At 49.1% G+C, this 16,957-nt stretch overlaps 1 protein-coding gene across 1 annotated transcript in view; it reads right to left on the reverse strand.

The window, feature by feature from the left end:
* The window catches only part of STC2 (stanniocalcin 2), a 49,003-nt gene extending 48,290 nt beyond the window's left edge, over positions 1-713 (reverse strand). The window contains exon 1 of the mRNA XM_068277168.1: positions 420-713. Coding sequence (XP_068133269.1) covers positions 420-579 — 160 coding nt within the window. The 5' untranslated portion in view covers positions 580-713. The remainder of the gene's footprint in view (positions 1-419) is intronic.
* Positions 714-16,957: the final 16,244 nt, after the last annotated feature.

A 16,957-nucleotide genomic window follows, 5' to 3' on the forward strand; every position in this document is an offset into this window, starting at 1 on the left:
CGGTTATGATATACATACACAGGTGTAGAGAACACCTAGATCAGCAGATCATCAAGTCCCTTTACAATTATTTTATTCATCATCTTTTATTATGGACAAACACTTAGATGAAGAATACCTTTATAGTCAAGCACATCCTCTAAGTCAAGGCAGATAGATAGATGAAGGAGAGAGTGAAGGATACAAAGATATCAAAAGATCGTTTACTCTGCAGCTGTTCATCAAACACGATATGCAAGAATTGGTTGCATTTTACTATAAACCAACATTACAGGCTACACATGAATCTATAACCTATGCCAAGCAGATTCTCAAAATCACAGACGATTTATGCGAATGGGAATAAAGAACACACAACACAGGAATAAAGTGCTCAGTTTGGATCAGTGATGGAATGGATATACATGAGTCCCGCTTACCTGTGTTCTGCAGGGAAAGCCTTCCTTTCTGATTAGCCAGTTTTTCAGTTCTGTCTTGGTTGCTTTCAGGCAGGTCTGTAGCATCTGTCCCAAAAACTGCATCAAAGCTCGCAAGCAGCAGCGCCAGAGTGACTAGCCTGTTGAGAAGTTCTCCGCACATGGTCCTGTTGTGTTCTTGAAGATCGCGCTGTGTGCTGTGTTGCCTGTGGGAGGCTGAGAAGAGAGATCATCAGCCTGTGCTTCTAGCTCTGCTCTGGCCAGCCCCCTTTACAGTGTGAGTGCAACTGGAGCTGCTGAACAAATACTGGGAATGATCAAGCTCTGGGAGGGATGGTGCCTCAAATATCCCCTGGAAGCTCGTGTGTCAATTCAATGAAGGAGTCAAGCAGGTGTTGTCTTGCCTCTGCCCCAATCACAGCGTCCCAGCGGTTTGACAACACGCTTAGTAGGCGGGACCTCAAAGCCACTCACTTCTACGACGAGGAGGTAGATGATGTATCGGCTTGGCATATTCCTCCAGGTTTCGCTTCCTTCCTAGGAAGATAGCAGAGGGATGTCATCTGTACCAAAGTGAAGGTGGCCATACATGTTTAGGTTGCCATGCGATTTAGCAAACAGATCAATCGAATCCTTCCTCACACTGCACATAGATTTTCAATTGATTTTATATTTAAATCTATTGAAAATCTATAAAACTGCAGCATTGCATTAAGTCAATGAGATCACTAGGTGTTTAATGAACACAGGTGACCCACTTAGGATTGCGCCATTTTTTTTCCTAACGTTAGGGATGCTCACCGCAATTCCGTGGAATTCCGTTTTCTACAATTCCAGCCGGAATTTGGTGGTTCCGTTCCGTCGCATCGGAATGGAATTGCTATAGCGCTATAGCAGAAATTCCGTGGAGCGATGCGTAATTCCGGCTGAATGCAGATTTTTGTAAGCCAATCACAAGGAAGCCCCTAGTAGAAGCTTAAAGTGAAAACAACAGGATTTCTTCATGAAAATAGAAATTTCTGCACTAATCAGAGGCTTACAAAAAACACCCAAACGGATTTCTGCATGAAAATCGGAGTTATTTCAGCACCAATTAAAGTCTTAACAAAAACCAATCAATCCAATGTTAGCAACCAGCTCCCTAGCTATCTCACCTATCCCAACCATTTTTTTATAGGTCCCATAGCCTATGCGACACCTCCTGCGGCGCCAAAACCACCGCCATGGAACCACCGCCAGGTCCCGTAGCTTACGCGACACCTCCTGCGGTGCCAAAACCACCGCCATGGGACCACCGCCAGGTCCCAAAGCTTACGCGACACCTCCTGCGGGGCCAAAATGACCGCCATGGGACTACCGCAAGGTCCCATGGCGTGAGGGACACCTCCAGCAGCGCCAAAACAACCGCAATGGAAACACCGCCAGGTCCCATAGCTTACGCGACACCTTCTGCGGCGCCAAAACCACCGCCATGGGACCACCGTCAGGTCCCAAAGCTTACGCAACACCTCCTGTGGCGCCAAAATGACCTCCATGGGACCACTGCAAGGTCCCATGGCATAAGCGACACCTGCGGCGCCAAAACCACCGCCATGGGACCACCGCCAGGTCCCATAGCTTACGCGACACCTCCTGCAGCGCCAAAACCACTGCCATGGGACCACCGCCAGGTCCCAAAGCTTACGCGACACCTCCTGCGGCGCCAAAATGACCACCATGGGACCACCGCAAGGTCCCATGGCATAAGCGACACCTCTTGCGGCGCCAAAACCACTGCCATGGGACCACCGCCAGGTCCCAAAGCTTAAACGACACCTCCTGTGGTGCCAAAACGATCGCCATGGGACCACCGCCAGGTCCCAAAGCTTACGCGACACCTCCTGTGGCGCCAAAATGACCGCCATGGGACCACCGCAAGGTCCCATGGCGTAAGCGACACCTCCTGCAGCGCAAAAACGACCGCCATGGAACCACAGCCAGGTCCCATAGCTTACGCGACACCTCCTGCGGTGCCAAAACCACTGCCATGGGACCAACGCCAGGTCCCAAAGCTTACACGAGAACTCCTTTAAAAAAGAGCGGTGGAACAGCCACTAGGTCCCATGTTTTTACCACTTAGCAAAAACGAGGTTTCATTTGCAATTACTTTAATTTTTCAGCCAGAATTCCGCAAAATTCCGCAGAAATGTAATGGTAAAGGAATTTAGCTCTGGCGGAATTCCGGCGGAATGGAATTTGCTCTTTCCGATCATCCCTACCCACGCTGTTAATAAATAAAGTCAAAGGAGCCAGTCTCGGTTTGACATGGATGGCCTCTTTTGCCATTCTTGAAAAACTATTTTTCATATATTCGAAACGTTCCTCATACTCATCTCAAGCTGGGTGTTATAAGAAATCTGTAATAGCTCTACACCACTGATCTGAGATCATAACTAGCAGGACAGTGGTTAAAGGGACCCTGGACAAAAAAAAATAGATTCTGAGCTTACCTGTGGCTTCCTCTACTGCCTGTAGCTGATGAGGTCCTTTGGCGTCCTCTGAGTCCCATCTATTCCTCCGCTGGCAGCTCCGGTAGCATGCCAGCGGAGGTAGCATGCGACTTAGCCAGGAGTCATGCACAAGTGCCCCTGGCTAGATCACGTGCCCATCCCAAAGAGCCTTCTGCGTAAGGGCAGTTCATTCTTTCAAGAACAGCACATGGCGACGGGCACTTGATCGACCCAGGCGCGCAGACAGGCCGTGCATGCGCAGTTGCATGCTACTCCCAGGAAAGTCGCGCACTATCGGAGCTGCCAGCGGGAGAATGGAAGGGACCCAGAGGACAACGATGGACCTCACGGGATACAAGGGGGGGGGGGGGGGTGGCTGGAGGAGTACCCAGTTAAGTTTAGATTCCATTTTTATTGTCTGTTCAGGGTCTTTTAGAATTGTCTGACCAGGGCCTGTAGCCAGAAGGGCACCACACTATAGATAGCAAGATGGGACCCAAAGTAAAGGTGGCTAGAAGGACCCTCCCCCATTATAGGTAACCAGATGTGACTCTTCCTTTCCCCCGTGCAGAGTAGCTCAAGCTCAGTGTAGGAGGGAAGTGACTAACCCAGTATAGATAACCAGCAGTGGACCCCCTAGTATGGGTAGCCAGAAGGGCCCCCAGTGTTAGGTAACATCCTCTAGTAAAGGTGGCCAGAGGTTGCCCCCCAGTATAGGTAGCCCCTTAGTATAAGTAGCGTGAAGGGTACTACAGTATAGATAACAAGATGGGACCCAAAGTATAGGTAGTTAGAAGGACACCCCAGTATAGGTATCCAGATGAGACTCTGCCTTTCCTCCATGCAGAGTAGCACAAGCTCAGTGTAGGAGGGAAGTGACTCGCCTCTCCAGGCTCCACTGACGATCTACCATCCCCGGATGTCTCCTGATAAGAACGCCCTCTCTCATCAGCAGCAGTGAGCAGTTACCAGGCAGCAGAAAGCTGTGACCAGGCAGCAGCAAGCAGTTGTAAGAGTTTGAGAGGCTTTTTACTGCCTATCGACAGCCCGTTTAAGAGTAAATGGGGGAAATAAAAGATTCATAGTAAGCGCAATTTGTTTTTTATATAATGGGGGTGCGGTTTTAAAAATTGGTGGGGCTATATAAGATGTTGCTAAATGGTATTTTTATAGTAATAGCCCTCCTCTTGTCTAATGATCTAGTGCAGGGATCAGGAACCTTTTTGGCTGAGAAAGCCATAAACGCCACATATTTTAAAATTTATTTCCGTGAGAGCCATACAATATGTTTCAAACTGGGACAGTGCGCATGTGCAGCAGTGGGCTCACATCCCTGTTGCCATGGTGATGTGTATACAGTTGATCCTCTGTGTAGCGGAAGTGTCAGACATGTCTTCAGCTCTTGCATTTCATCAACATCAGTAATTTTCTCAAGAGCCAGACAGGAGACATACTAACTAACAGCTTGTACAATTAGCTAACTGACTTGGGGATTGATTCACTTTTTAGGACGAGATACCTGCACTTTGGCTCAATAGGCTCCCTGTCAAGTGACAGGCAGCCTATTGGGCCAATCAAAGTGCGGGGATCTCGTCCTATAAAGTCACTGGACCTGACAAGGTCCAGGGTGGAACAATTGGAGCAGCCAGGGCAGTTTCTAGGCTAAAATGCACCCAGGGCGAGGGTGTAAAAATTGCCCCCCCCCCCCCATGGAGTCAGGTATAGGTGCCCACAGTATAGTTTAGCCATGTCTAGTTGCACTCAGTATAGGTAGCCAGCTATAGGTCCCCCCCAGTATAGGTAGCCAGACATAGGTACCCCAGTATAATTGCCCCCAGTATAGGTAGCCAGTATAGTTGCCCCCAGTATAGGTTAGATATGCAGGTGCCCCCCAGTATAGGTTAGATAGGTAGGTGCCCCCAGTACAGGTTAGCTAGCTGGGTGCCTCCAATATAGGTAGCCAGTATAGTTAACACCAGTATAGGCCAGCTAGATAGGCGCCCCCAGTATAGGTTAGCTAGGTAGGTGCCCACAGTATAGGATAGATAGATAGGTGCCCCCAGTATAAGTTGCATAGGTAGGTGCCCCCAGTATAGGCTAGATAGGTAGGAGCCCCCAGTACAGGTTAGATAGGTAGGTGCAACCAGTATAGGTTAGATAGGTAAGTGCCCACAATATGACTTCTCTCCGGGGCCACCCTCCGTGCTCCCCCGTCCGCTGCAGAGTTAGCACAACGGGAAGCCTCGCATACGGCAACTCACCTTCCTGCCGTTCCAATCACCGATCACTTGCTGCTGGTCTCCTCCTCTGCATAGCCACTTATACACACTCTACTTCGACGATCACTTGCCGCTGATCACCTCCTCTGCATAACCGCTTTTACATACTCTGAAGTAGAGTCTGTATAAGCGGCTATGCAGAGGAGGAGACCAGCGGCAAAGTGATCAGCGATTGGAACACAGAGAGGTGAGTTGCTGTTTACAAGGCTTCCCACTGCGCTAACTGTGCAGCAGAGGGGAGAACACGGAGGGCGGCCCGGGGAGAGGAAGGGAGGGAGAGGTCGGGCTGCCCTCCCCACAGCCGCGGCTCCCCCTCCATCACGACGCACCCCCCAGCGCTTGTGCTGCCACACTAAGCTGTGCTGCTTGAGCAGTGTAGCTTAGTGAATCAACCCCTACTGATTTGTCTGTGAGCCAGATGTAGCCATCAAAAGAGCCACATCTGACTCCCGAGCCATAGGTTCCCTACCCCTGATCTAGTGGTTCCCCCTCTTCTTTATATCTTTCCCTGGGGTCTAGCCGACATTTCTCTGGGATGTAGTGGTCCCCCTTCCTTTTATATATTTTTCATGTGTAGGCTAGTGTACCCCTCTTTTTATGATAGCCCCCCTTTACTTTTTTAAAACATTCATTGGTAGTCTAGAGGCTCTCCTCTTTCCCACAGCTCATGATAGTCTAGTGCCCTCCCTCCACCATAAAATTTTTCCCTGGTACTCTAGTGCCCTCCCTTTCCTTTTAAGACATTCCCTTGTAGTGCAGTGGTACCCTGCTTCCCCTTTAACCATTCCCTGGTTGTCTATTTGTACACTCTAAAGAGGAACTCCAGTGAAAATAATGTAATTAAAAAGTGCTTCATTTTTACAATAATTATGTGTAAATGATTTAGTCAGTGTTTGCCCATTGTAAAATCTTTTAAATCCCTAATTTACATTCTGACATTTATTACATGGTGACATTTTTACTATTGGCAGGTGATGTAGCTGCTGCATGCTTTTTTGGCAGTAAGAAACAGCTGTAAACAGCTATTTCCCACAATGCAACAAGGTTCACAGACAGGAAACTGCCAGGAGTACCACGGTCCACAGAGTTTCTTGTGGGAGGGGTTTCACCACAATATCAGTCATACAGTGTCCCCTGATGGTCTGTTTGTGAAAAGGAATATATTTCTCATGTAAAAGGGGGTATCGGAAGCAGGAAATTTGGGCGCATGAGGCAGGTGGACAAAAAGGGCGCCGCCATTCACTCCCATAATAAATATCGTTTAATCGGTGCCCAACAGGAAAAAAGGGCGCCGGAGAAAAATAACCGGAGCCGGAGACTTTTAATGTTTTATAACTGTTTCTCATGATTACACATTATTTAATGATTTATAATTTTTTAAACATTATTTTTAAACGAAAAACAGTACAATATTTTTTTAAAACATTACTTTTAAACGAAAAAACCGTACAATATATATTTTTTTTTTTACATTTTTAAACGAAAAACCGCACCATATTTTTTTAAAACGTTATTAATGCTTATCACAGGGGGGTCTTAGGTTTAGGCACCACCAGGGGGGTCTTAGGTTTAGGCACCACCAGGGGGGTCTTAGGTTTAGGCACCAACAGGGGGGTCTTAGGTTTAGGCACCAACAGGGGGGTCTTAGGTTTAGGCACCAACAGGGGGGTCTTAGGGTTAGGCACCAACAGGGGGGGTCTTAGGTTTAGGCACCAACAGGGGGGTCTTAGGGTTAGGCACCAACAGGGGGGTCTAGGGGTTAGGGATAGGTACAGGGAGGGTTCTGTGTGAGAGTAGGGTTAGGTATAGCTTTAGTAAAATTATTATTAATGTTTTATAAAACGTTATTATAAATTTCAATTTTTAAACAGGGAAGATTAACGTTTTTAAAATTGCCGATTTTATACACATTATTTAATGATTTATAACTTTATAAAACATTATTTTTCAACGAAATATAACACAAATTTGTTTTAAACGTTATTCATGATTATCTTTTAAAACCCTGCGCCCTTTTTTCCCGGCGCCCTTTTTTAACGTACGCGGGGTATCAGCTACTGATTGGGATAAAGTTCAATTCTTGGTCGGAGTTTCTCTTTAAGGATCCCTGGTTGTCTAACTGTAACCCCCCTTCCACTTCCAAGATGCCCCCCTTATCCCCGGTACCTAGTGGTATCCCTATAAATTATTTGCATCTCATTGATCAACCCTAGTTTTAAATGGGGATTCCTTTTTTAAATGATGAATCTGAGCTACATGCAGATTTCTAGGACACAGCTCTGGAGTAAAGTGAGGACTCATTGTACTTGAAGGGGTAACTATAGCTTATAGCAGATCCATCTGATGACTGCTATAGATACATCCCTACAGGACTGGGCTACATAGTAATTTATGCACTGTGAAACAAATTTTTTAAATATGTTTTGGCTTCTGCTGTTGTAGAAGGGCTGTGGAAGAAGTTACAACAATGCACTGCAGTGGTTGGAGCTTAGAATGGCCCTGGTGTCCCACCGGTGTGTTGTGATACATTAGTGATTAACATAAGCATCAGTGATGTGTCACAGTCACAGAGCCCCCCTTCTGACACTGCCACATTTCCAAGTCCCTCTGTTACCCTTCTCTCCCTCCTACATGCTATGCAAACTGACTAAGGTAGGAAGCCACTATATTTACTTCTCTCCTGTGTCCTCCTCCTCCGCCAACTAGTCAGTCACCAAGAATGCAGACTATGCTCACTTAGGTTGTAGCCACATTATGAGTGCTTTCTGACTACTTTTCTGACTCTCAAAGCTTTCTGAGCACGATTTTACCACAATATTAATGCTTGGAAAGCACTGAGAGTCAGAAAAGCGCTCAGAAAGCACTCATAGTGTGGCTACAGCCTTGTGAATGCAGGTTGAGGGAGAAAAGGTACAGGAGAGAGAGAGTAACTGCAGCATGAAGACAGAAGGTGGGAGTCTGCATGCAAATAAAGCAATCTGAGCTTTCTGTCACTGAGTGCTTATTCACACTAGACATGCATGCACCAACAAGATTTCGTGCAAGCGTTGTGATGCATGGAAGCGTGTGTCGCAGCACGCTATATTGAGTATGTCAGTAGCTTTGATTCAATAGTCCCCGATGGGAAAATGCATCCACCGTGCTCTTGGATGTTCCTGGCCACATCGGAGTGCACACTGCAATGTGAGTGGTACCATGAAAGCCTTTGGACTTCCATGTTACATGTGTTATGTACACTATGTACAATGTGTCATGACTGACAGCACCGCACGAAAGTGGGAATGACCCCTTGTCATTGGAGGTCTATGATCTGTCCTGGGGTCTATCTCAGAGGTCTGCCGCTGGAGTGTGTAAAGCTACGTACACATGCTGCTGGGGCAAACCCAGGATTTTCAGGGTAGGGTGGCTGTGTATCCCTGAAAGGTCTCTCTCAGCCATGCACAATATAATAATATGGGAGGACATTTCAGTCTCACTATAGTAGGTGGTAGGGCTTATATTTTAAACTCTTCTGAGGACAGTTAATGACATGACAATGTACTCTGCAAAGCACTGCCTTGCTACAGTCAGGTCCATAAATATTGGGATATCTACACAATTCTAAAATTTTTGGCTCTATAAACAACCACAATGGATTTGAAATAAAATTAACACAATGGGCTTGATTCACAAAGCGGTGCTAACCTACTTAGCTTGTCTAAAGTCTTTAGGCGCGCTAACCAGGGTGCTAAGTAGGTTAGCACCGGTTTTCTCAATCAGATCGCGCGCTAAGTACCGCGCGCAAAGCTGTGCGCGCGCAAAGTCCTATGCGTGTGCTAAGTCCCATAGGATTTAATGGGCACTTCGCGCGGAGCGCCCTGTGCTCTGTGCAGTGCATGCGTAAAGTTTTACGCGCATAAAGTTTTGCGCGCGTACAGTTTTACACGCAAAAAGCTCGTTTAGACGTGCTAAGGGGTTTTTTTGCTAACAGTTAGCACCGCTTTGTGAATCAAGCCCATTGTGCTTTAACTGCAGACTGTCAGATTTAATTTGAGGGTATTTACATCCAAAGCAGGTTAACGGTGTAGTAATTACAACAGTTTGCATATGTGCCTCCCACTTGTTAAGGGAGCAAAAGTAATGGGACAATTGGCTTCTCAGCTGTTCCATGGCCAGGTGTGTGTTATTCCCTCATTATCACAATTACAATGAGCAGGTACAAGGTCCAGAGTTGATTTCAAGCGTGCTATTTACATTTGGATCTGTTGCTGTCAACTCTCAAGATGAGATCCAAAGAGCTGTCACTATCAGTGAAGCAAGCTATCATTAGGCTGAAAAAAACAAAAACAAACCCAATAGAGCGATAGCAAAAACATTAGTCGTGGCCAAAACAACTGTTTAGAACATTCTTAAAAAGAGAGAATGCACTAGTGAGCTCAGCAACACCAAAAGACCTGGAAGATCACGGAAGACAATTGTGGTGGATGACCGAAGAATAATTTCCCTGGTGAAGAAAACACACTTCACATCAGTTGGTCACTCTCCAGGAGGTCGGTGTATGTGTGTCAAAGTCAACAATCAACAGAAGACTTCACCAGAGTGAATAGAGTGGGTTCACCACAAGATGTAAACCATTGGTGAGCCTCAAAAACAGGAATGCCAGATTAGAGTTTGTCAAATGACATCTAAAAAAGCCTTCAAAGTTATGGAACAACATCCTATGGACAGATGAGGCCAAGATCAACTTGCACCAGAGTGATGGGAAGAGAAGAGTATGGAGAAGGAAAGGAACAGCTCATGAACCTAAGCATACCACCTCATCAGTGAAACATGGTGGTGTCAGTGCCATGGTGTTGGCATGTATGGCTGCCAATGGAATTGGTTCTCTTGTATTTATTGATAATTAGAATGCTGACAAAAGCAGCAGGATGAATTCAGAAGTGCTGCTTTTGAATTTTTATCTGCTCATATTCAACCAAATCCGTCAGAATTCATTGGAAGGCATTTTACAGTGCAGACGGACAAGCATACTGCAAAAGCAACCAAAGAGTTTTTGATGGGAAAGAAGTGGAATGTTAAAGTGATCCTAAAGTCAAACAAAAAAATGAGTTTTATTAACCTGGGGCTTCCAATAGCCCCCTGCAGCTGTCCGGTGCCCTCGCCGTGTCCCTCCGATCCTCCTGTCCCCGCCGGAAGCCACTTCCGGTTTCACCGTCAGGAGTCGACAGGCTGGGAATGTGAGTGATTCTTCGCGTTCCCAGCCACAATATCGCACTCTATGCTGCTATATGCTTGCTATAACAGCATAGAGGGCGATATTGTGGCTGGGAACGCGAAGAATCACTCGCGTTCCCAGCCTGTCGGCTCCTGACGGAGAAACCGGAAGTTGCTGCCGGCGGGGACAGGAGGATCGGAGGGACACGGCGAGGGCACCGGACAGCTGCAGGAGGCTATTGAAAGCCCCAGGTGAGTAAAACTCATTTTTTTTGTTTGACTTAAGGTTCACTTTAAGCATTGGCCAAGTCAGTCACCTGACCTGAATCCGACTGAGCATGCATTTCACTTGTTGAAGACAAAATTGAAGGGAAAATGCCCCAAGAACAAGCAGGAACTGAAGACAATTGCAGTAGAGACCTGGCAGAGCATCACCCAGGGGCGTTCCTAGGGTCCTTGGAGATTGGGGGAACCTGTGGGCACACAGCAAAAATGGGCGTGGTCATGCAGTGAGTGGGCGTGGCCATGGGTGGGGCCAAACATACATGAACTTAGCAGCGGTGTAAGCTACAGATGACGGGCCTGCCATCGAAATACTGGATGGAGCTCCCTGTCCTTTATTTAGATAATTTACGATCAGTATAGGCATAGATCAAAGATGTATACGCACATACAATTTTGACAAGTCACTTATCTATCGCAAAGTGGCAACAGCAATTTAAACTAAATACTGTACAAACGTTTTAACACATACATGAACATTATGGAAAATCCAAGTTGAAAAACTGTGAAGATAAACAATTTTATCCATCCTACTCCTGAAAAAATGTATTCATTTTTTTAGAACCTCCCAGTTTTATTTTCTGTTTTAAAAAGCTAAAAAAGTAGGTTTAATGCTATTGTGTCATATGATGATGATTCAGCTTTTCCCATAGTCTCGCAGTTAGCAATCAAGTGACCCCCAACAAGACAAATTCAGCAATCATGAGGCCCCTATCAAGACAAATTCAGCAATCATGAGGCCCCCAACATGACACAGTCAGCAAGCGTTAGGCCCCCAACAAGACAAATTCAGCAATCATGAGGCCCCCAACAAATCATGAGGCACCCAACAAGACAAATTCAGCAATCATGAGGCCCCCAAAAAGACAAATTCAGCAGTCATGAGGCACATAAATAGACAGTATTTCACATAAATAGGCAGAATGCCCCCTTAATATGGTAGACACCTCTCACCTGGCTTCTGAATTCTCCTCTACTGGCTGCTGTACCTGTCAATACGGTTTTTGGCTGGATTGGGGATGATGTGTGAGCTGAAAGGCCTGGCAGTGATGCTGTGGCCTGGCTGGCGGTGATGCTGTGGCCGATGTTGTGGCTGGGTTGGCTGGCAGTGATGCTGGGCTGTGCTAGGCTGGTTGAAGTGAATGCTGGCCTGACTGGTGGTGATGTTATGGCCCTTTTGACAGTGATTCTGGGCTGGCTGGCCTGGATAGTTTAGGTAGCGACAGGTGCCCCCAGTTAAGGTAGCTCCAGGAGTCCCCCAGTTCAGGTAGGGACAGGAGACCCCCAGCTCATTTAGTGACAGGAACCCCCCAGCGTATGTAGTGACAGGAGGCCCCAGTTTAGGTAGTGACAGGCACCCCCAGTTAGGTAGTGAGTAACAGGGACCCCCAGTTAGATAGTGAGTGACAGCAGGGACCCCCAGTTAGATAGTGAGTGACAGCAGGGACCCCCAGTTAGATAGTGAGTGACAGCAGGGACCCCCAGTTAGATAGTGAGTGACAGCAGGGACCCCCATTTAGATAGTGAGTGACAGCAGGGACCCACATTTAGGTAGTGAGTGACAGGGACCCCCGTTAGGTAGTGAGTGACAGCAGGGACCCCCAGTTAAGTAGTGAGTGACAGCAGGGACCCCTATTTAGGTAGTGAGTGACAGGGACGGACCCCCTTTAGGTGGTGAGTGACAGGGACGTACCCCCGTTAGGTAGTGAGTGACAGGGATGGACCCCCTTTAGGTGGTGAGTGACAGGAACATACCCCCGTTAGGTAGTGAGTGACAGGGACGGACCCCCTTTAGGTGGTGAGTGACAGGGACGTATCCCCGTTAGGTAGTGAGTGACAGGGATGGACCCCCTTTAGGTAGTGAGTGACAGGAACAGATCCCCGTTAGGTAGTGAGTGACAGGGATGGACCCCCATTAGGTAGTGAGTGACAGGCGCGCTCCCCACCCCCACCTACCTCGCCATGTCAGACCTCAAGATCAGCGGGCGACCCAACCAGATAGAGCGGGCGCCGGGCACAAATAGGCGGAAGTGATGTCACTTCCGCATATCAGCGGTGTCCGCTAGGTCCTAGTGCTCGCTCTATCTGGTCGCCCGCTGATAGAGGTCTGAGTGACGCTGCTGTCTGGCTGCTGGCAGCGGGGGAAAGCCGGGGGGGGGGGGGGGGGGCAGCGGTGGCCGGGAGATCCGTGGCACCCCAGGAGAGATTGGGGGCACGGGCCCCCCCCAACATAGGGCTAGCGACGCGCCTGGCATCACCAGGGATGAAACCCAGCATCTGGGGATTTCTATGCGTTCCAGACTTCAGGCTGTAATTGACTGCAAAGGATTTGCAGCCAAGTATTAAAAGGTGAAAGTTTCATTTATGATTATTATTCTGTCCCATTACTTTTGCTCCCTTAACAAGTGGGAGGCACATATGCAAACTGTTGTAATTCCTACACCGTTCTCCTGATTTGGATGTAAATACCCTCAAATTAAAGCCGAGCTGACAGTCTGCAGTTAAAGCACATCGTGTGCATTTCATTTCAAATCCATTGTGGTTGTGTATAGACCTAAAATATTTTAGAATTGTGCTAATGTCCCAATGTTTATGGACCTGAGTGTATATAAATACATGATAATAATAATATGGTACAACATTAGACTATGACTATGGTCAGGCACGTGCAGAGGGGGGTGCTCTGGGTGCCCAGGCACCCCCCCTTTTTAAAACAGCAAAAAAGGCCCCTCTGATGCAAAATAAGCCCCGCCCCTACCGCGGTAAGCCCCGCCCACCCGCGAGAAGCTCCGCCTTCGCCTGGGGCACTTTCAGGTGAAGAGGTCTGGATAGGAATCCTAGTGTGGCATACTGACCTCACCCTCCACCTAGGACCCATACTGACCTCTACCTCCCCAAGCACCCATAGTGACTTCTCCCTCACCCACAGGGACCTCTCCATCCACCTAGCACCCACAGTGACTTCTCCCTCCCCAGCACCCACAGTGACCTCTCCCTCCACCTAGCACCCACAGTGACCTCTCCCTCCACCTAGCACCCACAGTGACCTCTCCCTCCACCTAGCACCCACAGTGACCTCTCCCTCCCCCAGCACCCACAGTGACTTCTCCCTTCCCAGCACCCACAGTGACTTCTCCCTCCCCAGCACCCACAGTGACCTCTCCCTCCACCTAGCACCCACAGTGACCTCTCTCTCCACCTAGCACCCACAGTGACCTCTCCCTCCACCTAGCACCCACAGTGACCTCTCCCTCCACCTAGCACCCACAGTGACCTCTCCCTCCCCCAGCACCCACAGTGACCTCTCCCTCCCACAGTGACCTCTCCCTCCACCTAGCACTCACAGTGACCTCTCCCTCCCCCAGCACCCACAGTGACCTCTCCCTCCCACAGTGACCTCTCCCTCCACCTAGCACCCACAGTGACCTCTCCCTGCACCTAGCACCCACAGTGACCTCTCCCTCCACCAGCACCCACAGTGACCACTCCCTCCCACAGTGACCTCTCCCTCCCACAGTGACCTCTCCCTCCACCTAGCACCCACAGTGACCTCTCCCTCCCACAGTGACCTCTCCCTCCCACAGTGACCTCTCCCTCTACCTAGCAGTCACAGTGACCTCTCCCTCCCCCAGCACCCACAGTGACCTCTCCCTCCCACAGTGACCTCTCCCTCCACCTAGCACCCACAGTGACCTCTCCCTGCACCTAGCACCCACAGTGACCTCTCCCTCCACCAGCACCCACAGTGACCACTCCCTCCCACAGTGACCTCTCCCTCCCACAGTGACCTCTCCCTCCACCTAGCACCCACAGTGACCTCTCCCTCCCACAGTGACCTCTCCCTCCCACAGTGACCTCTCCCTCCCACAGTAACCTCTCCCACCACCTAGCACCCACAGTGACATCTCCTTTCCCAGCACCCACAGTGACCTCTCCCTCCACCAGCACCCACAGTGACCTCTCCCTCCCACAGTGACCTCTCCCTCCACCTGGGACCCATAGTGACCTCTCCCTCCACCTAGCACCCACAGTGACCTCTCCCTCCACCAGCACCCACAGTGACCTCTCCCTCCCACAGTGACCTCTCCCTCCACCAGCACCCACAGTGACCTCTCCCTCCCACAGTGACCTCTCCCTCCACCTGGGACCCATAGTGACCTCTCCCTCCACCTAGCACCCACAGTGACCTCTCCCTCCACCAGCACCCACAGTGACCTCTCCCTCCCACAGTGACCTCTCCCTCCACCAGCACCCACAGTGACCTCTCCCTTCACCTACCACCCACAATCACCTCTCCTTCCCCAAATCTAGCAGTGATCCTGCCTACCCCAGCACCCACAGTGACCTCCCCTTCCTCCAGCACTCATACTGACCTCTTCCTTCCACAGAACCCACAGTGACCTACCCTTCCACCAGCACCCACACTGACCTCTACCTCCCCCAGCAACCACACTGACCTCTACCTCCCCTAGCAGCAACTATGCCATTCATAGCAGTACCCACAGTGACCTCCCACTCCCTGCACCCACCGCAATCCCACCAATATTCAGCACCCACATTACACTCAACCAGTAACCCCCACTATAGCAAGCACCCAGTACTTGCACCAAGCAACTTTCACTCAATACTTAATATCCGACCTCCATATGACACTTAGTACTTGCATCATTCACCCTATAGCTGGCACCCAGTACTCACACCCACTTGGCACAGTACTTGCACATTATCTGAACTCACATAAACCAGTACTAGCACCCAAAGTACCTGCACTCAGAATCCACATGACACACAATGCCCACCCATAGCTAGCACCTAGTGCAGGCATGGCACCAAGTATTCACACCTATGTGATACACAGTACCTGCACCCAACACCCACATGCTTCATCTGCAGTAGTTCCAGTTGCACTAAGCCTCCACTTGGTGCCCAGAACAAACACCAAACACTCACATATGACATCTAGTACTTGCACCCAGAACTCACAAGGGCGTGAGTAACTGCAATCAACACCTACATGATGCTTGACACCAACCCATACAGCCAGAATGCACATGACACCCTGTGCCAGCACCCAGAGCCCACATGGCACCCAGCATCTGCCTTTAGCACTCACATGACAACAAATACCCCACTAGCCATCACCCATTACCCAGATGTTACCATGTACTCGCTCCCAGTACCCACTTGGCACTCAGTATTTGCACCTAAGACCCACATGACACCCTATAACCCCCATAATCAACACCCACATGGCATAGTACTCACACCGCACAAAGTTCCAAAGCCATTATATGCACCTAGTACCCATCCATGGCCAGCACTCAAATAGCAACCAGTACCCACCCTTGGTCTGAACTCATATGAGACTCAGTACTCTCCCATGGCACACATCCAGACCACACATGGCACTCCCTACTCACTCATGTCCAACACTCACATGGCTCCCTGTACCAATTAGCGCTCATATGGCACCCACTATTGTTTATCGCCTTCTGCTACTCATTCAGCACCCAATACACCAATACAGCATAGCACCCACTGCAAATATACACCCAATACAAACTGGACCTTGGTACCCACAGCAGCTTGACACGGACTGTACTTTGGCACATCGGCACCCACTGCAACTTAGCACAAACTGGACCTTTGCATCTTTTCACCCACGGCATCTGGGCACCCACTGCACCTTGGCACTTACTGCAGTTTTGCATCTACTAATGCTTAGCAACCACTGCATATTGGCAACCACTTCTTTGCCTGAAAAGAAGCTTGGGTGCTGATCTAGAGGGACAGAGGTCCCAGTAATGAAAGGTGAATCCATGCCCACATCAGGCTCCACTGTGCCCACTCTAATAGTGCGCACCTATGACTGCTGATTTGAGGGTGGTGGCACCAAAGAAGTTGGTTGGAAGAAGACACAAAGTCTGCCTGATACTTCTGTAAAGGTGTGTGTGTGTGTGTGTGTGTGTGTGTGTGTGTGTGTGTGTGTGTGTGTGTGTGTGGTGGTGGGGGGGGGGTGGGGTGGTTAAGACTGCCTAGTGCTTTCTGGAGAAGGGGTATTACATACACAATTTAGCACGATTTATCGATTAGGGCCCCTTTTTCAAATTTCAGCACTCCCCCTTGGGAATCCTCTGCACGGCCCTGACTATGGTAGGATTAGATTATAAGCTCCTCTAAGGACAGTCAGTGACATAACTATGTACAGGGGCGTAGCAATAGGGGTTGCAGAGGTTGCAACTGCATTGGGGCCCTTGGTCCAGAGGGGCCCCGATGGACCCTCCCTCAACTGCAGTAT

Source organism: Hyperolius riggenbachi, chromosome 3 (genome assembly GCF_040937935.1).
Source record: "Hyperolius riggenbachi isolate aHypRig1 chromosome 3, aHypRig1.pri, whole genome shotgun sequence".
NCBI classification, from domain to species: Eukaryota; Metazoa; Chordata; class Amphibia; order Anura; family Hyperoliidae; genus Hyperolius; species Hyperolius riggenbachi.